We start from the raw sequence: 24610 nt of genomic DNA on the forward strand, positions 1-24610 counted from the left end.
TGTATTTTTATAAATAAACATTTACTACTTCTCTTCTAAATTCAAGAGGAGATATTTTTGGTCTCCCCGTTTTATTGTATAAAATCCAACTGTTTTGCATTGCTACATCAAACATCCATGTTACTAGAGGCCAATACTATTTTTTTCCACGAACTCCAATGCGGTAACATCCAAGGTTTTGATCCATTTGGTCGGTACCTCCGATGTATGTGTTGTACTTTGCAATTAAGTTTGGTCTTTGAACCAATATAGTTTTTTTTTTTTTTGAGAATATCTTTAACGTGATTTATTTCTTTAGAACCACATGAAGTAGATATCATTGTAACGCCGTACCTTGTATCAAAATCAAATTGGTTTCCCGCGAATGAATTGCTTGCAACTATGTCGCCCAAAATATTTGACCATACTTTCACCGTAGGCAAGATGTTGTTCGGGAATAAAATTCTCAATACATTTTTTTAGCGTTTCTATAACTGGGCGTATTTTCCATGCTTTGTCAATTTGATTAATATCAATATTATTAGCAAGATGCAAAAGTCGACAAATCTGCAAAAATCTATTTCGTCGCATTGATTCAGATACATCAAAATTTTTCATATCATCTTTTGAATCCCAATTGTGTCATTTCGAAGGCAAATTATTATATCCACTAACATATAATATCGCAATAAAACAACGAATTTCTTCTGCTGTTATATTTGGATCAGGGTAGTTTAAAAATATTGCATACTATATAGTTTCTACAACAAAATGTTTAATAATTTTGGTATCGATGAAGTTTTTAAAAATTTCTGTAGCGGACATACTTGAAAACTTCAGCTTTGAGATATCTCTATAAGGCCATGTAATGTTTTCTCTTAAGATCAGGCGACCAGGAAACATTTATTGCAAAACAGCGCGAGAACGACGGGCCGTATAAGCTGTGGCCATCCATGTGACTATTTCTTATTACCTCAACTCGGTCCAACTAGTAGTGGACTGTAGTACACCCATGAGTCTTTACCCGCATGCAGCTATATTGCCTGAAGATGAGTAGGCACACCATGTTATCAAATAGTTTTTATACGTATATATGTTCCAAAATATTAATCTCATCATCATCGTCATTTTGTATTTTAACAGGCCTTAAAGGTCTAACGCAGCCATCGTGATCTAATTAGGTCAGGTTATAGGAGGTTTCCGACATGTCGTGCTGCTTTTTCAAGTCCTTGAATAAGTAGTTTCTAATAATATGGGTGGTGTAGGTGTTGACAGGTGTAACAGGTTCTCTTCAATACTACCAAATCTTGAGTGTAATTCATTCTTTAATGTTTGGGCATTGAATGAATTTCTGTCGGTAAAAATAATGTTATTAATAAAATTTAAAATAAACTTATTTAAGGTTTTAATCAAAATTATTTCTTTAGATAAAGAAACATATTTATTTCAGTGGTCACTTCATAAAATATTTTTAAAATGCCACGGACACTTTCCAGTATAATTCATCTTTTTGGCTCAAACAGTTCAACTCCGAACTACCCAAAATATCAATAGTTGCAATAATTGGCTCCTTGATTGCAATAATTCGATTAATCATATCGTATGTGGAATTCCATCTCGTTGGACAGTCTTATTTTAATTTCAAAGTAGGCACCCATTTGTTTTTAAAAATCATATAGTTTTGCTAGTGCATGTGAACTTTAAAAAATAAAAAAAACCGTACTGTCCTTTTTACTTTTGTTAATATAGACTCTATACATTTTAAGATGGATTGGAAGGCCAATTTAATAGAATGTGCAAAACAAGGCAAATATCTCCAGTTTCATTTTCTTAATGCTGCTTTAATATTAGCAACATTATCACCTATTGTTATGCTAAGTTTATTTAATAAGTTTCATTCATCTACGGTGTTTCTTTAAAAAAATTGCCAAATTATCAGCTGTATGTTTTTCATCGAAGCCATTTTAGTGTATATAATTACTCGTGCTTGAACCTGATGTAACCAAAAAAATATTTTTTTTTTCTTTCCTTAGGTGAATAAATTAATTGTGCCTAATCTTAAAAATAACCACAAGTCCGTATACAAAATAAATTACATTTTAGTAGAAAAATCAGATACTCTTGGGGAAATTTAAGTATTAAATATTTAGTTTAATTTTAAAATTTAATTAAAAAAAATACATTAATATATATTTATTTACCTTGTGGCGGGTCGGGTACCTGGGATTTGTGGCAGGGGCTCTGGCGCTTGAGGGGTCGGCGGCGGCCTGTTGCGGTGTCGACACCGCACCATCGACGACGGCCTGTCAGTTTCTGTCTGAAAAACAATTGTAAGTAAATATTTTAATAGGTGTGGGCGTTAATCACTACATATAGTATGCACCACGTACGTACACAAAATCGCCTTTAGCCATAAGATCTACAAGTTGATCGATGTCTTTTAAATCGATATCTAAAAAATGGATTACTCCGAATCATACCTAACAGTAGTGTGATGCATTTTGCTACAAGTCTGTAAAAAAAAAGAGAACAATATAATTTAATACATTTAAAAGTTATGTAATCAACATTGAAAGGTAGTTACATACGAAAATGCCTTGTTTAAGTGGCGGACTGTGTCGACAAAAGCTTTGGAGAAGCACCACAGATAAAACATTTTTGACTCGAAGTCTCAGTCAAAGAGTTGCACACCTTTTTATTAAAACAATAATAATGGTTTGAAATTAAATAAATTAAAAAAAATATATTTGTTACCTAAAATACGAAATAACCTTGCCATTAATCATTGTAAACAATAATACGTGCTTTATTGTTACTTCTTTACTCTTAAATATAACTGAGGCGTCAAATTTTAAATTTTTTCTTCTATTTTACCAACTTTAGTTAAAGTTGTCTGAATTGTTTCTTTTTCAACATATGCTTAATCAGACGACAAAAACGTATAGATGAAGGCTTTTTATTATTCTAAATAATGTGTTTTCCTTTAGCTTCATTAAAACAACGTAACTCCGAAGGCACTAATGAAATAAAGAAAAAAGTTACCATCCGAATAGTTACTAGCATCAGGATCGTTGTACAACTGTTTGTACTGTGACAGTCCATTACTCCCATCACAACCCCACTTATAAATAATTTCACATTCTTGAGAACAGTTTTCATTAAAATTTATAGTAGGGATTTGAAATATTCTTTGAACAGTATGGTCAAGGAGATCTTGAAGTACAACTTTACAGTGTGTTTCAGACATAATAGAACGTTCTGGATAACATTCCTTTTTGGCCGTGAGTATTTCATTATATGCTGGATGTATAATATGTACTTACTGTCTCTTAGTTAAATCATTTTCAATAAAAAATGCCAATGCTTCTGCTGCAGTATAAGGGCACAGGTTTGAAGCATTGAAGTTTGAAATGGTTTTCAAAGCGTTAGATGCATTTTTTGCCGAACTTGTAGCCTCCTTCAATAGGTGTCCTACACTTATTTGTCTAGATACAAAGTAGCTATGCTGCGACCCGTGATGTATTTCAGCAGAAAACATACCTAAAGATCCTACAGCATTATTCGTTTATCGTCTTTTAATGCTGTATCCACAATCCTTAAAATTCTTAATTGGTCGACTAATTGATTTTTTTTAAATAGAATTTATTTTTATTAGTGTTTTTTGGGGTAAACAAAAAGACAGCAATTTGAATTTCTAAATGACTTATTCCAGTTTTTTTTTTATGTCGATGAAAAATTTTAAATTAAACTTTCAACAGATGTTATATATAAACTATTCCATTTTAGGCCACAGTATCGATTACTAATATCATTAAACATATCTTTTCTGGCAATTACAGATGTGACACATTGCATGGAACACTTATGTCGCATAAGTTCAAACAATTCCCGATTTTAAAAATGTTTTTGATGATTTTCGACCATAATATCATCTATCAAATAAAAATGATAAATACTTAAAATTATTTTTTTTTTAACAATACTAAAAAAACAATTTTTCAATAAAAAAAAGTCTTTAGTTAAATTGTGTAAATTGGTGTTTATTTTTATTGATTTAAAATTGTTTAACTTGTCTAGGAGTTATTAAAAATATCGTAAAAAAATTGCATTCTTAATCAAGACTTGGTATATTCGTTATTAATAATAATAATGAATAATAAATATGCATATCTTAATTTTAGTCTGTTGTGGTTGTGGAACATTAAATTGAGTTTAAAAAAATGAACACCAATTTAAATTATTTATTTATTTATTTATACTAATAATATAATTTATTTGTACTATATGTTGGTTAAGAACAGAACAACTCGTGTATTAAACTAAAAAATCATTTTTTTTGTGATAAGAAAATTTTTTTGCTTCTTATCAAATAAATACGCGTATTTTTAGTATCAATTTCTGTATTATTTACTTTAGTAGGACTATTGACGTAAATTTCATCCATGAAATTTTATTATCAGCCAATCATATATAATGTTTAATAAAATAACATTGGTCCAAGGTACAACACTCTCCCCTACATAGATCGTTTCTGATCTGACAGATAGCTAGACACACTACAATTAATCAGTTAGCTTGGAAAATATTTTCTTAAACTTTGGTATGAATTCTGATAGCTAGATATAGATACTATGAAATATAACATTACTTTACAATGCGTTGGCTCGAAACCCCCGCTGTGCACTGCATAATTTTGTACCTTTTGTTGGAATAATAATTAATATTCTATATATCAAGAAGTATTTCACAATATATAAATATGTTGTTTATCTGTATAATAAAAATACGTAGTTGTTAACCAGGAAATGTTATAGAAAAACAAAGTTGTTTTTGTAAGCACACGTGTATGTGTAGACGCGTGCAACCTTGTGGGTTAATATAAATAGCATTTCATCTAAGGGCTCGGGGCTCAGTATTTCTATTCAGTTTATACATATTACTAGTGTATTATTGTTTCACTGTGTTGTATATATTCTATGTATAATATATCTATTATTGTAATAACATTATTTGTGTTGAATACTTGATTATCATCACTACTGGCACTCTGATACTATATTTATGTATAGTATTACAACAGGTTATGCGCCCAGACACTCAGACATACAGTCAAAGGCACACCGGACATCGAGAGTCAAGTATTTGAAGAACACAATTTTTTTTAAAGATCACCAAGTAAGTGAATTATAGTAATTAAGCAGCACCTGACGAAGTGTATATTGGATATACATTTATCAAAGTCGTTCAAGGGTACTATACAAGTACGTAATCTATTGATATGGAAGAATCAATAAAGATTGCCAAGCTATGCAATATTGAAGGTTGGACACTTTGGAAATTTCAGATGAAGGTAATACTAACTTCATATGAGTTGGGTAGTTTAATTACAGGAGAGTATACAAAACCAGTGCTAACAAGCAAAGAAGCTGACGCCCAGAAAAGATATAAAGAGGATCTATTATATTGGCAACGTGCTGACTCTAAATGCCAAATGTGGGTGCCAAACTTGGGAATCCAAATGTGGGTACTAAAAAGATAGGACCCTGTTTTTATTGCAAAAAGGGCGGTCATTTCAAAAAGGACTGCAGGAAGTATAAAAAAGACCAAGACGATGCCAAGGGAAATTCGTCACAATCAAGTGAAACAGGACAAGCTTTTTACAGTGAACTGTTATTCACAGAACAAGAATCGGATAACTGGTATCTAGACTCTGGTGCTACTAATCATATGACGGGACATAAAAATTGGTATGTTCATTATAATCAATTTAAATCGCCAATTAAAGTGAAAATAGGCGATGGCACTATTTTATATGCGCAAGGTTCTGGTCAAATCAATATTATATGTTATGTTAGAAATAATCAGTATAATAATTTTATGACTAATGTTTATTATGTACCTGAACTAAAATATAATTTATTCAGTGTTGGTTCTACGTTGGACAAGGGCATGAGAATGATGTCAGATAATAAAAAATGTATATTTTTACTAAACAACAAGATCATTTGTGAAACGGTACGCAAAAATGGCTTGTATAATGTTAATATTAGAATACAGAACCAGCCAATTAACAAAACGGGTTTCGTCAACGATATGCAGCCAGAAGCAACGGCCGTAGTAGCGGGTTCATTAACACTGTGGCACGAACGTATGGCACATCAAAACATTGGTTACGTAAGAAGTTGTTTACTTAAACATAATATTAAGGTGGAGAGTGACAATAACTTCACATGCGAGGCATGTATTATGGGTAAACATAGTAGAAAATCATTTCAAAGTCGTATGGACAAATCACAAAAAGTGGGAGAATTAATACTTACTGATCTTTGTGGACCTTTCCAGACAGATTCTCTAGGCGGGTCAAAATATTATCTTGTTTTTAAAGATGATTTTTCACACTTTAGAACTGTATATTTATTAAAACATAAAAATGAAGTTAAAGACAAACTTGAATTGTTTATTAAATGTTTTAAAAATGAGACAGGTAATAAAATAATAGCAATACGTTCGGACAACGGCGGAGAGTTTGTTAATAAACAGGTTTTAGGAATATTAAACAAGTATGGAATCCGTCATCAGAAAACAATAACCTACACACCACAACAGAATTTTTCAGAACGCGAAAATCGTACGTTGGTGGAGGCTGGTCGATCAATTTTATATTCCAGAAATATGGATTTATCATTATGGGCAGAAAGTATATCATACGCTAATTATACTTTGAATCTCACAGGTAAAAGCTCAATTAATAATAAAAATCCATATGAGTTGTATTATAATAAATTGCCTGACATAAATCACTTAAGAGTTTTTGGAACTAAAGTGTATGTACATGTACCCAAGGAAAAACGTCAAAAGTTAGATGCCAAGTCTAGAAGCGGTATTTTCGTTGGATATTCTATTGACAAGCGCGGGTACAGGGTTTATTTTAATGATACGAAAACGGTAAATGATTGCCGGGACGTTATATTCACTAAGGAAATAATAAACACAAATGAAGTTAGCATAAGCGAAAGTGTTACACAGGTTGACGACGAGAAGGAACAAGTCGTGAATGAAAAACCAGTTCAAAACGAGGAAACAGTAACCATACCTATAGTCACGGACACTCATGGGTACAGTTTACGAGACCGCAGCCAATTACAAAAACCGGTAAGGTATCGGTGCATGCTAAGTATATCAGAACCAGTTAACTATTATGAAGCGATAAACAGTGAGTATGCAAATAAGTGGGAAGAAGCAATGAATGACGAGCTTAAGTCATTAATTGAAAATAAAACGTGGGAACTTGTCGACAGACCGATAAATAAAAGTGTTTTAAACAATATGTGGGTATTTAAAATTAAGTACAATGTAAATGGTCAAGTCGAGAGATTTAAGGCGCGTTTGGTGGTTAACGGGTCAAGACAAAAACCAGGCGTGGATTTTGGAGAAGTTTTTAGTCCAGTATGCCGATATGAAAGCATACGTACAATATTAGCAGTATCTGCGGCTAAGAAACTTGAACTCAAACAATTCGACGTGAAAACGGCATTTCTTCATGGAGAATTAGATGAAGAAATTTACATGGATCAACCATTGGGTGTTAATGACAACTCGGGTAGAGTATGTAGATTACGTAAGTCTTTGTACGGATTAAAACAATCACCAAGAAATTGGAATTTTAGATTTAGACATTTTCTAGAAAAATATAATCTTAATCCAACTGATTCAGATCCATGTGTGTATATAAATCATGATAATAATGAAATAGTTATTTTAGCTATATTCGTCGATGATGGTTTAATTGCTTCAAACAGTATTGCAAAATCACAAGAACTCATTTCAAGTTTACAACAAGAGTTTCAAATCACACAAGGAGATTTAGATAATTTCCTAGGTATGTCAATAGAGAAACAAAATGATGGTTCATTATTCATTCATCAGGCCAAGTATGCAAATAATATTATTAAAAGATTTAATATGAATAATGCTAAAGAAGTTTCTGTCCCCATATCTCGAACAGACACGTCATTCGATAACACAGATACGCAGGTATTACAGCCAGGTAATAACTTTTATAGACAAGCAGTAGGGTCACTGTTATTTCTGTCACAAGTAACAAGACCGGATTTAGCGTTTGCAGTTAATTATGCAAGTCGTTTTCTTGCAAAACCTACAAATGCACACTGGCAAATGGTCAAGCGTATAATGCGTTATGTTAAACATACTTTAGATTATGGTTTGTGTTATAAATCGGATGATAATTTATTGTTGAGTGTCTACAGCGATTCGGATTATGCCGGCGACATTCAAACACGAAGATCTACTTCGGGACATTTATTTGTTGCGGGACCTTGTACAATAGGGTGGAATTCACAACGTCAAGCATCAGTTACTCTGAGTTCAACTGAAGCTGAGTTCGTCGCTAGCTGCGAATCGATAAGAAGTTTAATTTGGTTTAAAAGATTGTTAACTGAATTAACTAATGAAAAGGGATTGTATAAACCTATTTTGTATATAGATAATTAAAGTACTATTCGTTTGATTAGGAATGCAGTTTTTCACAAGAGGTCAAAACATATTGATGTTCGTTATCATTTCATTCGGGAGAAGTTTGAAGAAGGTGTATTTGAACTACAGTACAAAGAAACAGAAAACCAACTAGCTGATATCTTCACGAAGCCATTAGCCAAGGACAGACTTGAAAAGTTACGGTCAATCATAGGCGTGAAGAGGATCACAGAAGATTAATATAGTGTTAAGAAAATATTAATTAAGGGGGTGTGTTGGAATAATAATTAATATTCTATATATCAAGAAGTATTTCACAATGTATAAATATGTTGTTTATCTGTATAATAAAAATACGTAGTTGTTAACCAGGAAATGTTATAGAAAAACAAAGTTGTTTTTGTAAGCACACGTGTATGTGTAGACGCGTGCAACCTTGTGGGTTAATATAAATAGCATTTGATCTAAGGGCTCGGGGCTCAGTATTTCTATTCAGTTTATACATATTACTAGTGTATTATTGTTTCACTGTGTTGTATATATTATGTATAATATATCTATTATTGTAATAACTCTATTTGTGTTAAATACTTGATTATCATCTACTACTACTACTCGCACTCTGATACTATATATATGTATAGTATTACAACACCTTTGGTATTACAAAATTCAGTCTTTGAATAAAATAAAATAAAAGTTACAATATTATTAAATAACTTTCAATAGGTTTTTCATAAAATATAAAACAAATTTTAATTAAAATGGCAAGTTATCAAAAAAATTATGATAGTCTTTTTCCATCGTAGTTTTGAGCTGCTGCAAATGTTCATACTTTTCTTTTTTAATTTTTCTTCTATCCATATGTAGTTGTGGTAATTCTTTATAGTTCATTACACTCTGTCTATTACCTCTTAACAGTGGAAGAGTAGACCAATCTTCAGACAATCTTAATTTATAGTCGATTTCTTTTTGTGGTTTATTATTTAGAGCTTTTATATTAGTCACGAAATGGTCACGTTTTTTACTTCCTGGCCGTATAGATTTACAACATTTAAGAACAGCAAATGATTTAAAAAATTAATTTGTCAAATACTCAACTGTATATGGTTGTTTAGTACATGCAGTTTTGCATATTGCAACATAATCAGCAGGCACATTTATTATTTTATTTTTTATTTTTATTTCTATGGTAGAATGCAAGATGTCAACATCCATCTGTGTGTGACCACGTGCTAGAAATGTTTGTGTAATAGTCACACCAGATAAAACAAACAAATTTAATAATGCGTTGGATAGTGTAGCATTGCGGTTTGGTATGTACATCCATCACTGAATAGTATAATTTCAACTTCACTTTCTTTAGCTTGTTCAATTACGAATTTCTGAAGGAAGTATATTATAATTGACCTAAATTCGTGAGATAATAGGCCTCCTTCCGACTCATTCCATAAAAAACAGTAACCCACTTTTCTTTTTATATCATAGACTGTAAAATGATGTACTATTAACCCTGCAGTAGGCGTGCCCTATTTCTTAACGTCAGTAAGCGAGTGGCGCACTATAGAACACCAGTCAGTATTTTCCACTTTAGGACTATAAATAAATAAGAAAAATAGGCTGTTTATAATTAATGTTAATCATATAACTATTAGAATACCCATGCTTAAAAAAAGAGAACAACTTGCATTTTAACAAACAAATATATTAAAAAATACAATAAAAATCCGAAAAACACACTTGAATTAAATTTATTTTTTGTATTTAAAATTTTAAAAAAAACAAAATTTACTCTTTTTAATTTCATTGATTGATAACAGTATAAAAAAAGACAAAATATTCAATCACTTTCTGTTTCTAAAATATTGAAACATTCAAGTGGATTTTTCGCGTTTTTTCCATGTCTTTTGGTACCAGGTAAATGAGTAATTATATTATGCCTACGAGTACGCGATGTGGGAGCTATAGGAAACTTTGACCATTTGGTACCATCTTTTTAAAAAAAAATTGATTACCTGCAGACTTAGAACTCTCTTCGTCACTTGATGAATCAATTTCTTGTTCTGTGTCTGAATTATGACTACTACGTGAAATAATATCAGAAGAACTATCATCAGAACCACTATATACAAAATCGGTGTAGCCGTGTACAGTACCCGGAATCTATAACCTACCCGCCTGACTAGGAGGCCTGGGAGTGGAGCCCCCAGCTAGAGCGAAGCTCTAGTTTAAGTAATGAAAACTGTTAATATACTAACCAACCTACGGATTGAAAAGAAATCCGTAGATTGGTTTAATAATGAAATGTTCCTCCACTCTTCTCTATCCATAGTAACCTACTTCAGTTTGTTATAGGATCCCTTACTTAAGTCTAACATGATCTGCTTCATATAAGACAGTCTAGGCTATGATAATATACATACGCCTGAAATAAGGTACTGCCAATTTCTGTAAGGGAAATATCAATAGTAATTATGTCCTTTATATGATCCTTATATGACTGTATCATTTGCCCAGCATTCAATATCTTCTATTTTCAGTTGACTTCTAGCTATTTTCGTTTGAACTTCTGCAAATACTTTGTCACCTTTTTGTCTCTTGATTTGTGTCATTTTATAAAACTTGAACGTTCCGCATGTAGCTTATATACCTATAATTTGAAACGTGTTAGGATACTTGGCAATTATTCGCTTAAAAGTCTCGAAATGAGCGTTCATCAATGCGTATAATACATAGTTATTGAACGCTAGTCAATATAGCAAGTGTCTTGAAAAACACGATAGAAAGCCATCTAACAGAGAAGTCAATGAGATAAGAGCACGTTATAAACGTACCATGCACTTGCAGACCGTATCAACTATTTGATATGTCCGCTCCAAGTTTTGGTAAAATACCAGCAAATTCGTTAAAATTAATTATATCCCGGCCATCTGACATCAAGATTTTTTAAATACATTTTTGTTTAGACTTATCATACACCTGCCGCTCCAGGATGGCGGACTATTAGCAAAAATATTAATAAATAACTTTTAATACGCTTAAATAATGACTAAAGACGAATATGATTCGTTATCAAATGTATGTCCACACACATGAGTCTTACCCGCATGCAGCTATATTGCCTGAAAATAATGCTGTAGCAAAAGGATTTCGTCACAATCCGAAGAAAAAAACTGATAATAATGTTGATAACGGTTATATTACAAAAATTGCACAACAATGTAACAACAATTAATACGTCGCGAATGACGACCGATCAAACTATTGGGTGATGTTTTATATCACCCGATAGTCTAATAAGGGTTATCGAGGAAACCTTCGGCCGTCCGTCCGACCGATCGGAAAGCAGCCCCGGCCGGCTACGGCTCGTGCCCAAAATAGTTCAGGGAAGCCCCTGTCTATTATGAGCGCAAACAGCCGACTGCAACAAATCGCTTTTGAAAAATACGGACAACTCTGCGTTGATTTTTGTGCTTAAATCCACAAAATTTCAAAGAAATTTCGAGGCAAATACTCTTAAACTCTTTAGAAAAAGTGTTTAATATACAGACAATTGAACAATAATGTATCTTTGCAATCTTTATAGCAATAATTGCAGGATTAAACTTTAAAATGGGGAACATTGAGTTCGAATTACTCAGCTTAGAAATTTAATTTATTTTCTTACAATTGACACTCCATGAAATTATTTTACGGTAGCTTGTTTTATAATTTATCTTATGTATGAATCTTCTTAGTCTATTAAAGTAAATCAAATTTATACATTTTAAATACAAAATAATAATTGACATTTTTCTTTTATTAACAATACAATAAACGAAGAGCTTAGTGAGTTTAAATTAGTTAATTTGAAATATATTTGCTAGAAATATCCAAAAATTAGACATATGAGGGTTAAAATTATAGTCAGTGTCTTATTTGGAGTCAGACACAGTGACTGGAAACGTAATTTTAGGTGGAAAAAACTTATATTGATCAGAATTTTGCCTAAAAAATTATAAAAAGGTGGTACTTAATGTTTTAGTGGTCATTGAGTTGAAAATTTTTATAATTTTAAAATTCACACCTTATTCAGGGAATTATAAGGGAGTGGAGATCAAGTACAAAATCCTGTATCAGATTTTGGCAGATTATGACAAGTTAAAATTCTTGTTAAAATTCACGGTAAAAAACTCGTATTTCACGTTAGGTTTAACTTTTTTTCATTTGTCTAAAATGTTGTACATTTTATTTACACTTAGTTTAAAAGATAAAAATCGTTTTTGAATATTGTCGAGTATTTAAAATAATTATGAATTTATATTTTCTTACCAATTTCCTTTTTTTCTTATAAATACAAAGAAAATGTTTTTTTATTAATTAGTTGATAATAAAATCAACCACTGAAATATTCCGTTTCTAAAACGTTTACTTTATTAAATACACCGAAGTAAGTTGTATTATTATAATATTGTATTTTAACTGTTACCAAAATTGTTAAGGTGGGTAAAGGACTCGTTATTTGATGAGCTTAGGGCCGCTCGGACCCATAAAAGTTCGGAGGGTTCCCCATGGGAACCCTAGTTTATGACTCGACTCGTCAAGACATTTTTCTAGGGTCGTATCATAGCGAGCTGGCTGACCGACGAAGCGAATTTAAAAATTATTAATTGCTTAAATGATTATTTTCTAATATATATATATAAACATAAACTAATATATACATTAATAAATAAATAATTGTATAAATATACATAACTATTTTATATCAACTAACTATATGTGACTTTTGGTTTTTCGAAATTTAACATCACCTGTGCTTGGGTACCGCCCAAAACGACTTTGTGGAAAAATTTTAATATCATATTGTCGATGTCAGTGCCAGTAGCGACGGGTCCGGCGGCAGAATTGGTTGTTGTTAATTCAGACAGCGTAGGTAGAACCACATTCGCGCCGTCTCCGTGATCGTACGGCGACCGAACGACGTCCCATTGCGGTCGGGTTTGAGCGGCGAATGAGCGTTCGGACTCTTCTGCCGGTGCGTCCGCTTTGGTCCTCAAGCCGCACGGGCAGAACAGTTCGCAACGGGACGATGATGACGACTGCGGCGCCGGCCGAAGAATCGGAGACGGTTGACACGCAAACGTTAGCGGCCTGTTGAAATCATAACGATAGCTGTCGTAACAAGCGTACGACCCGTTTTCGGCGGACTCTTCGCTCGATTCGGCCACCAACGACGATGGCCTCGGCGGCCGCGAGACGCCGGCAACGGTGGACGTCATCCTGAACGTCTTGGGCCGTTCGGTGAGCGACGCCTGCATACGCCTCTCGCGGTCCCGCAACACTCGTTCTCGAGTTTTCTTGTCGGCCGGCGGCTTGGCCCACGACACGTCGAAACGGACGTCGCTGCCCTCGACAGTGATGCCGTCCAGCGCGTCCATGGCCTCCTTGGCATCGTCGCGCCGGGCAAAGTGCACGAACGCAAAGTTCTTGAGCGTCTTGACACGTTCTACCCGGCCGTACCGGCCGAACACTTCGGCGAGGGCCCGTTCCGTCAACGGGAGTGGTGTCTGCCGGACGAACAGTATGCGCACCGATCGCATCGTTTCCTCGTCCAGTTCCGGTTCCGGGTCCGCCCAGTCCACAATCGTCTTGCAACCGAACACCGTGCATCGGCTCAGGCGGCTCTTGGCCTCGGCCGCCTGCGCCGGCGTCTCGTAGTCCAGGAAACAAAAGCCGCGATGCATGTCCGGGTCGTCTAGGCTCTTGTACGTGATGGCCCGGATCAGGCCAGGCGCCACCGTTGCCACCTCGGCGCAAATATCCGACTCGGATTTCAGTTTAGGCAAATTGCCTAAAAACAGCCGCGTGCACGAGCCCGGTTCCGAATCGATCACTTTCATGGTAGTTTTCAAACGATTTGGCAAAAATATACTCTATAATTTAGATGGAAAATCGACAGCGAACCAAACAACACCATAAGACGGCACGGTACAAAAATTATATTTTGTAATTATTTTGACTTCACTCCGGACACGTTGTTTACAACGAATTCGTTGACGATTTGTTGAGCAAATAGCTAAGCGGGAAATATTTCCCAATTTTCTACGTGGCCAGCAACCTAAACCGCGTTATGACGGAATTATTATATAAACAACCGGCCCCTTATGCTGTCGTTTCGGATCATATCCGAGTGATATAAACGAAAAATCGGCCCTGAAAGAGATCCCCACAAAATAACTACTACCGAAATTATGTTTATCTATTTTTTTTTTTCTAGACCAAATTTTACCAAAAATAATAACACAACGGCTCTCGGTCTGGACGCAACGTCAAGTGAATACCGGAAAAATATATATTTGCAATCCTTATACGGACAGTATGGGGTTTGTTCTTAACCACCATATCGGATAGGTTTCTTTAAAATGATAGTCTGAGCTTTAGACTACAAAAACCGTATAACTGTCTGACATTTTTTGTAATTTTTTTTTATTTTTTTATTATGGCTTCAGCTGCTAGGCTATAAGCCAGACATTGGTTAATTAATGACAATATACATAATTGAGCTTTTACAATACAATACGTTTACACATTATTATACATTTCGTTTTCATTATTGGTGTTGTTTATCGCCAAAATTGTGCATAATACGAATATGTTTATACGAGTCGTCGACTTTCGTTTAAAACGTCTAAACCGGATTTTGGTTTTTCGACCAAACTATACGGATTTTTATTCTTTAACATAACCGGTTTTTAATTATAACACGTCCGTCGTGCGCCTGGAAGAGATCACTCGAACGATTCGGGGAATCTCGACTCGACCGGTTTGCGACTCCAGTTTGTAAGCGGATCACACATCACAACCTCAGGCTTTCTTAGAAAAGACCTAATGCTTCTTGTTATATTAACGATCAGATTGTTTTTTCTACAGTTTTCCCGAGTATGGTGTTCTCGAATATTTTTATAGTCCTTGTTTCTTGCCTTTTATGCTTCTTCAGATAGTGTCCCTGAATTTATTTTTTTTTTCCCTAAGTTTCATTTTTTTATGTATACTTACATTTAATGTCTTTTTTGGGAATCAAGATTAATAGTAATAATTTTTGACATAAGAATAATTATGGTTATGATTAAAAATATATTAAAATTGTAATTAAACAAGCAGTTTAATCTTAACAGAATTAAATCTTAGTAGTAGACTTACCAATCGAAAGAAATTCGAATCGAATTACATCAGCCCCGTGTATTGATATTGCATGCATGCTAGCACGCATATAATACCTAGGATACAATTGAACAAATAATCTACTAGTATACAACGCGTTTCGATCAAAGTCTATATTAACGTCAAAACCACTGGCGATTGTAAATAAATCTGTCCCACAACGTTTAATAATGTTGTTAAATGTAGACCCGTAATTTCTGGACTTTTTTCAGCGTATTTAAAAAATCGCTTAGCGGTGTTCTCAGCATTCGTGTTACCATTGCGTGAAGAAACGTGTAGTAGACATTCAAAAAACAGAATCTAAGCATGTAGCGTAGACAATCCAAATTTTAATGTATCCTCTTTAACGTCATATCATGTTCTCATCTAGTCAATATAATTCATCTGTTTAGGGGGTGATCCACAGATGAAACATACTTGGCTTGACGTATACGTCATTGAATTGCATACCTATTTCCGCATAATTTTGTTTTTACATTATAGTATTACTAAAAATTACCTTGCCATCGACCATGGTAAACATTAATTTATGAGAAACAAAAAAATCCTTATTCTTAATGGGTATACTTGTTAGAATCAACTGTTTTATTTGGTCCTCGATAACATTGACTTCTATCTTTTGAAGATATAAATAATCTTTTGGCCGTATGATTTAAAAGATCTTGCATTTCGACTTTATAACGAGTTTCTGTAATAATGCAATGGTCCGGGTAACATTTTTTTTGCCGCTATAATATTCTCATTTGAAGGATAAATATCGGAATTTCTTTTTTCGCAGATAACCGACTTATTGTTGTTTTGTTAAATTATTACCAACAAAAAAAGCTAAAGCTTCGTCAGCACAATAAGAAATGGGTTTTATATCATTAAACTTTTTATAAATATCTAAAACAATTTTCGCACGTTTGAGTGATGCTGTAGCCTCCTTAAATAGTTGGACTACACTTTATTTTCCAGATTTATTTAACTTATGTAGTGAAATAGATACTAATTCGTGGAATGTTAATCCAACATTACTCGCTAATGGTATTTTATTTTAAGCCGTTTAGTTCTTTCTGTACATTTGACGAATGGTAGAGAGCGTAAACCGGCTTTTAAAGCGGAATCTTTGGTTTTATTTGGAAACACTTAAAATGCCATGTCAAACCATTCGGAGTACATTTTGGTAAACTTATATTTTATATTACTGGAAGATTAAGACCAATTTTCGTTAATGCTATCAAAAAAATTTTAAATTTCACGGTTCACTAAATTGATAACGAATGTGGACCAATTTATACCGGAGAATCTTTGTTGGACAAACATAAATAGAACATTTTGTGCATTAACCGTGGATATAGACTGTAAAGAAAAAAGTTGTCTTCCACATTCAAATAGTTCCTGATCCATAAAGATGTACTTCGTTAACCAAAAATAATGTTTTATAAATACCAATTTTAAAGAGTCGAATCTCAATAGAGAAAATTAGGTGACCGATATTAGGGCCTAGAGGAAAATTGTAGCTTAAAAACTTACACATTTTTTACAATTTGAAACTTAAATGGTGACATATATATTTAATTATTTTGTAATGTTTTAGGACAGACATCAGATAGGCTCCAGACATCGATTCTGATTGTTCATAACTCAAGTTCATATAGTTTAATTATAAAATGTATTTGTACAAACTTACTTCCTTTATGACAATTCGTAGTGAAAAGTATCATATATACTTGACCAGTGTATACTTAACCAGGAGTGGTCAAGTATACACTATTTGTTCGAGGCCAGTTATGCAACACGCATGCCGTTTTAATAATTGAATCAGTTTTATCCAATGAAACAGATATAGGTTTTCTGAATACTCTTAATCGGGAGGCGATTATACCAAAAGCATTTTCTACGATTCAACGCGCACTTAACAATCTGTAATTAAAAGTTTTGAATTACAAAATGTTTTGTTTATGACAAACCGTCGTTTCTTGAATAGAGCTTCATAATATTTTTTGTCAAAGGAAACGCTTCAACGAAAACGGCCTTATTAGGTAGTCCCAAATTATTTTCTTGAAAGTCTCAGTAAAAATTTGAGTTTTTTAAAATATGCGAATCATTCATGCGTCCATTTTTACTGACATCTATGTATATAAAATGGTAATGCGCATCCACTATAGCAATACCACGCTATAACTATAAACGTTTTCAAATTTTAAGCCGTTTATATGTGTAAGAAGATTAAACATTACATTTGTTTTTCCTGAACCGCTAGGTCTGACAATAATACGTCGAATACTATCTGGTAACAAAGATCCATGTTTTTAATTTTCTGTGTATATGTGTGTATAGTTTTAATATTTAATTTACTATTCTGTTCTATAAAACGCATTTTTTTATGTATATATAGTAATTGTAAACTAAGAAAAAATACTTGGTATATATAGGAAATGCCAAGAGGGTGAAAGTGTCTAACCGGTAAAGGTCTCGTTAATACACTTATAAATAAACTTCCGTTTGAAGCACATTTACCAGGTTATAAATATTGTCGATCTGGAACAAAACTTGAAAAAAGACTGGCTAGAGGTAATAAACCTATAAATATTCACGATGATGCTTGTCGTGATTACGATTTAGCGTATTTAAAAAATAAAGACCTAACAAACCATTGTATGGCTGATAAAAAATTAGAATTTCGTGCGTGGGATAGGGTGAAAGCAATAGATAGTTCATTCGGGGAAAAAGCTGCAGCCTACACCGTTACAACAACAAATTTATTTTTTCTTTATACATATGTACGGTAACAATCATTTCATTAAATATGGTAGTGTCTTTGAGCGACAGCTTGGACACCAGTTTCGACAGTTTCTCCGGACAGCTGACCAAATGAATAACTTGATGGTTCCTCACGTTTTCCAAAGTCTTTCTTGTAAAATAATAATATTAAAAAAAAATAGTTTTACTTCAAATAATACTACAATTATTATTATACCATAGCAATAATTGTTAATCAACTTTGGCACCGTTTGGCCAAAAGCAGTTGTAGCCTATTTTCGCAACTCTGTGTTTAGCTCAATGTACGGAGCCGTCCATCGAGACTGTTTGAACTTCATGACTCTGCGCAATTTGGTGACTACCAGTCCGTGGTCAACAGCTTGCTTGGGGGCACGGTATTGAACAATGTATTTGTCTTTTGGATTAAATGTGGTCATTAACTTGTTATATTTAACACCCCTCAGTGGTGGACGTTAGTTTACTGGTAAAAACGGTAAATCATTGTGCAGATCATGCAAATGACTCGGGTAATCTATGTTAACCTCCACGAGGTAACCATGATCACTATCGTCTTCTGTGTCCATGATCTTGTCAAGCTCCATGTCAGACCACTTAAACTCTCCACACGGCATAGGTTCCATCATTGCTAAACCACAACAAATTACATTAGACATATTTAATTTACTTCTTTCTTTATAAATCATACCTGATCCATACAAATTTGTCGCATCCAAATACTGTAAATAAGTATTGGGTTTGCTTGGATCATTTCCATCAACCTCGGGGTGATTATCTCGAGCGTGTGCCTCTTTACTGTCAAAGCTAATCCCCCACGAATACCAAGTTGAAACATTAAGAGCATATCGTGGACTGTTAGAAGCTCAAGTTTCACACCGGTATACCTCAACATAGCGTCAAACGATACACCTATGTGAAAGTTGAATATAAATTTTTTTATTCTTAATTATTACAATGTTTTTACGTTACCTGGGCAAGAGTAATAGTATGCAGGTTCTAGCTTATAGTTTTTCAAACATTCTACCCGGAACTTTTCAAATACATCTACCAAAACCTAATTAATACACACATAAGTAAATAAATTTGAAATTTGTTTTTTGTTTTTTTACCATCACATCAACCGCCACCATAGTCTTCAACGGTTTTACATTAGAGAGTGTCCCATATTTTTTTAGCATGTTTATAATAAGCCTCTGATAATGTACTGTTTGTAACACTGCTGTGGAACTCACTGATATCAGGTAGTTTTGACTCGTCGAGCTTTTCAGTACAATCAAATATATTCGTACGGGAACACTGATTTTCTCGTAGCCAGGTCTGCGTGCTGTTTGAAAACTTTTTCTGTTTCAACAAAGTCATCCCGGGTGAGTGTCTGAGTCAATTTCGCTAGACTTGCTTGTTGGAAACGATACGAATCGATTAAACGAAGTTGTAATCAATCTCCAATTGTTTAACTGAACGAAATGTACTTTTCTTCAGACTGAGGTATAATAGTAATGTCATTGGTGTTGTAATCTAACTCTTGTTTGATAAAGTGTGAATCGTAATTTGAAAGGTTGTGAAACACGACCGGTAGAAATGTTGGATATCGTCTTTGCAAATTGCACCGGTTGCATAAAACGGCCCTAAAATTTCCCGTCCAGTGGTTGTGATCACGTACTTTAGCACATTTATCTCCAAATGCTACCAAGCAAGATTCACACCGGGAAGTTTTGTCAAACTTTTCTTGTTCAGCCACAATCAACTTGCACATATCAATATTTATTTTCATTATGTCCAGTACTTGTCGGCCCAAAGTCACTAAAGCATTGACGAGATGTTTTGCCACATCTAGACCACGGTACAACACTGGAGCTTTTGGTAAGACGACAAATATGTTGTCGGGCAGTATGTTTGGGTCTGGACGAACGTAAAAGAAGTAGCTTATGGGAATATGTTCGTTTTGAACACATAGGCTACTTCGGCTATTTGTAATCTGTTAACTGGTTTCAACAGACATTCCAGATCTGCATATATGATTAAAGGGACAGGTTCTTCACGTCGAATGTTGTTAAATTGTAATATTGATTTTTTGTGCCTGGTTCCGGAAGAACTGCCTTCGCTTCTTTGAATTTTTTATATTTTTTTAAGTGTTCATCCACACCCGCTGCACCCTATGGCTGAGACAACAGTGGCATGTCCCTGAACGATTTTATACATCTTTTACAGTAGTATTTTTGATCGTTGATTCCGTACAAGACAAGAAAAATTAGAAATGTAACAGTAGTGGCCGGTACTGTAGACTGTTGTTAGCATTAACAAATCAATATGTTCAGACATGATTGACCATTTCTTTGTGATTATCAATGGGTAAACATTGTTTTTATCGTCCAGGGCAAAAACATTTACAGAAATTGACGGGTTGATGCGTTCGAATTTATTGATTTGAGTTAATGGTGTTCGAAAGTCTATACCCGCAAAGTTAATTTTGAATTGTTGTTTTATAGTAATGTAACAAGAGTTCCACGCTTCTTTATGATTTCCAGTCATGTCGTGGCCGTGGACAATAGTGGTATTACTTTAAGTAATTAAAATAACAACACCAAACTTCAATTCTTATTAACGTTTATTCGAGTATATACACGTGACTGATAATAATGACGACTAATTCGACAATACTACTACTTTACGGCGGTCCGGTGACGGCCGTATTTATGTTGCCGGCGGCAGTCACCATTTCTGATAAGCTGCGCCGGGGTTTTGCTTAATGGGCAATTAGGGAAGTACGACCCGGCCGGGTATTGTCATCGCGGTCCAGATGATCCAGACCGCGGTGATGGCAATACCCGACCGTGTCAGTCAAATATTTACTTAAGATAGTCCATTTAAAACACATAGTATCGGAATTTTTTACATTAATCACTGCTTTTTTATTTTTAATTCATTTTGGTAACTCTATATAAGAACTACCTGATAGTGGAGCATATTTATGAAGACGAACCAACAAGCCATCAAGAACAAGCAGAGTCCAACCCGACGATTTGACGTAATGTGTTTCTCGTTCAAGTTCCAACTTTTAAATAATTTTTTCAAATAACTGAACGTAACATGTACCTTGAGAAATTTTTTGTTACGTGTTTTAAATGCAACGTTTTTCGTCTCCCCTGTAATCTGATGAAAATAAGTTGCATGTAAAACTACGTTGAATTTTACAAGTCCATTGTTCACAGTATTGTTCACAACATTTACAGTTGGCCTGTGATTGTCCAAGAATAAACAATGTTGGTTAAGTGCATTTTTAGTGTTAAATTCTTTACCACGAGCACAATTATAATCAGGTAAAAGAACTCATTTTTTTACTGTAACACAATAATTTTATATATAATATATTTTGTTGTATACCAATCATATATGTATATTCAATCATTATTTCAGATCATTCAATATTATACCAAATAATTATTTGTGTGTGTATGTGTTTAATTATTATCATATATATTTTTAAATAGAATCAAATATTTTTTTTCTAATATTAATCATTATACTAAAGTATTGATAATATTTAAATATAATTCTATTACAATTATTGTTTAATTATAAGTAATACTATTCAAAATCGAATTTGTAAGCTCGCCCTTAAAGGCCCCTATAAATTAATTAAAAATTTTCGGTTGTATTTTCATTGTATTCTGCCCATTCTTCATCTGACATTTTTACTATTGTTAAAAACACTTGTTCGTTTGTTTCGAGTTTCGCAGCATGTTATGCAATTCTATAATAACATATTTTTTCCCAATTACTAGTTTCGACATTTTCTTATAAATTGTTGGCTTGGATTGTTTTTGTAATTTTTCTTTCAAGTTTAACATCTATAAAAATGTAATTTGTAATATTTATTGTTTTTAATATAGGTTAACTGTGATTTAAAAATAATCTTATTTTAACAAACAACCGATATATATTGATACAGTCCTCTGCCGAGCGGAAGAAGTATCTCTAGAATAATTGTAAAGAACAAAACCAAAACACAACTCTAAGAAGTCACCAAATGCTTTATTGAATATAACACATCACAATTATGATACGCTGCGGAAAAAATGACAATGACGATCGGTCAGCTCATCGGGTGATGTTTTATACCATCCGATGGACTGATAAGGGTTATTAGGGAAACCCCCGGTCGTCTGTCTGACAGACCGACCAACCGGACGGAAAACAGCCACGGCACGCGCCAAAAATAGTTCAGGGAAACCCTGTCTATTTTTGAGCGCGGACAGCCGACCGCGACATACTCCCCTCCCAGTCCGGACGGTCCCTTTACGTGAGGTCGATGAGTCCGTCCACATCCCTCTCTTCTTTGCTTTGTGGCGGGTCGCTAGGCCGAACAAAGACCTGATGATGAGCACGGCTGCGGGTCGTCCGAGTCTGTCGCAACTGGGTGGTCTTCGTTGGCGACAGGCAGGCGAATGGCGCTAAAAGTACTACACCATGTATTCCAGTTGTTTTCTAATACTATTTCTGGGATTTGGTTATCTAAGTCGTCATCGATGTCGTCGTCGCTGTCTTCCTCACTGTCTTCGTATGTGTCTGTGTCGCTAAAACTAATTATACATTGTTGTATATTGTTATACTGTATATTGTTATATTTAAAATATGATTATTCAGATAACACTAATTAATGTGTACGCAGTGGGGACTGTTCACGGCGTATGCTAATATTGAAAATAATTACTTGTCATTGCTGTTATAGCGTTTCATAATAAACGTCTTTTATTAATCCTTAAGTTGAGTTGTATTCTTTAACAATTAAGTATACAACATACATGAAAAAAACAATTGTATTATCAACACCAGCTGTTGTTAAACTCGACCTAGTCAGCTACTATTTTGTCAAGCGTTAGTACTTATATATAAAGCGTTCTGGGAATAAATCTTCTTCGTCGTCGGTCCAGAAGTCTTCATTGATGTCCTTCAAGTGATTAAATAAGTAGTTCGGAGGGTTCCTCTCCAACTGTGCCATTTTAGCTAAAAAGTGACAATATTTTCTAACTTAGTCCTATGATAACTAAAACTAGTTGTACGAACACATATCATATAAATGTGTATCATAATAATAATTATTAATTAGTAAACGTAACAAGATGTGAAAAAAAAGTATGTAGATACTATAGTATTAATTGAGAATAGTATTTCATCTTTAGTTTATCTTATATATAAGAACTTACCTGTAATCGGGAAACGTCGTATAAAAAATGTTAAAAGAAAGAAAATTAATAAATATAACAAAAAACACAAAATAAAAATGTGTGAAAAGTTATTTAAACAAAAAAAAATATAATTAAGCAAAAAAAGTGTAAGTATAAGTAAAATAACTTTGATTGGATATTGAAAAAAGCTTTTTGATGTTTACAGAGATTGGTTGAGAGAATTCAGTGTTCATCCGGGCTGTCAAAATTAAAGTGCGAAGAATGTAGTGTTGTTTACCCTGTCCAAGACAAAAATTGCCTTGACGACCAAACGGCAAAATTATTATTAAAAATTAAACTGTTATTGTTAAATAAACCATAAATAACACAATTATTTTATATAATATATGTATAAATATATACAGGGTGATTCTTTTATCATGAGTTTTCGTTATCTCATAGGGCTTATAATAAGATAATAGTTTATAAGAAATTGTATTTTTTTTCATGTCGAATGTGTTATTATGTGAATGGGATTTCACATGATATAGGATTTCGACACTTGTGCACAAATCAATGCATAACTTTTTTTTCTACTGTTGCTTGAGCTAAAGTTTTGATGGTTTTACAGCTTGGATTCTGCTGAACACGTACACCAAACCCAAAGTTCATACTGTAATGGTCAGATCTCCTTGAGATACAATATTGACCATGGCACGTGTAAAACATTATTGCTTACTGTTGTTTTGGGTAGATTATAATTAAGATGTAATACTTAGTTAGCATTTAAGCATTTTATTATTGTACTCAATTCTATGTAAATGACGTTGTTAATACTTGTTTACCACAAGTATTAGGATATGCTAGCTTGCATTCTTGTACTATAAAACCCCAATGAAACAGCGAGTATGTATTCAATTGCTCTTACTTGTTTTACCCGTGCAAGTACTGTTTATAAAAGTGATATATTAAATTGAATCAAATCTATCTTGGCAGTTTATTTGTTT

The 24610-nt window shown here is 33.7% G+C and overlaps 1 protein-coding gene across 1 annotated transcript; it reads right to left on the minus strand.

The window, feature by feature from the left end:
* Nucleotides 1–13223: 13223 nt before the first annotated feature.
* Nucleotides 13224–14354, minus strand: LOC126839791 (uncharacterized). Its single transcript, XM_050575201.1, has one exon. It carries the CDS (start codon nucleotides 14352–14354, stop codon nucleotides 13224–13226), a length of 1131 nt encoding a protein of 376 aa, XP_050431158.1.
* Between the last annotated feature and the right edge of the window lie 10256 nt (nucleotides 14355–24610).

The sequence above is a fragment of the Adelges cooleyi genome, unplaced genomic scaffold (assembly GCF_023614345.1).
Source record: "Adelges cooleyi isolate 19-005CV unplaced genomic scaffold, UGA_ACOO_1.1 ACOO_flye_CR_arks_rails_tigmint_CR_PRNA_307, whole genome shotgun sequence".
Taxonomy (NCBI): domain Eukaryota; kingdom Metazoa; phylum Arthropoda; class Insecta; order Hemiptera; family Adelgidae; genus Adelges; species Adelges cooleyi.

Coding starts and splice junctions, on each gene's coding strand:
- LOC126839791 (XM_050575201.1), bottom strand. CDS start 14,354: ATGAAAGTGATCGATTCGGAACCGGGCTCGTGCACGCGGCTGTTTTTA.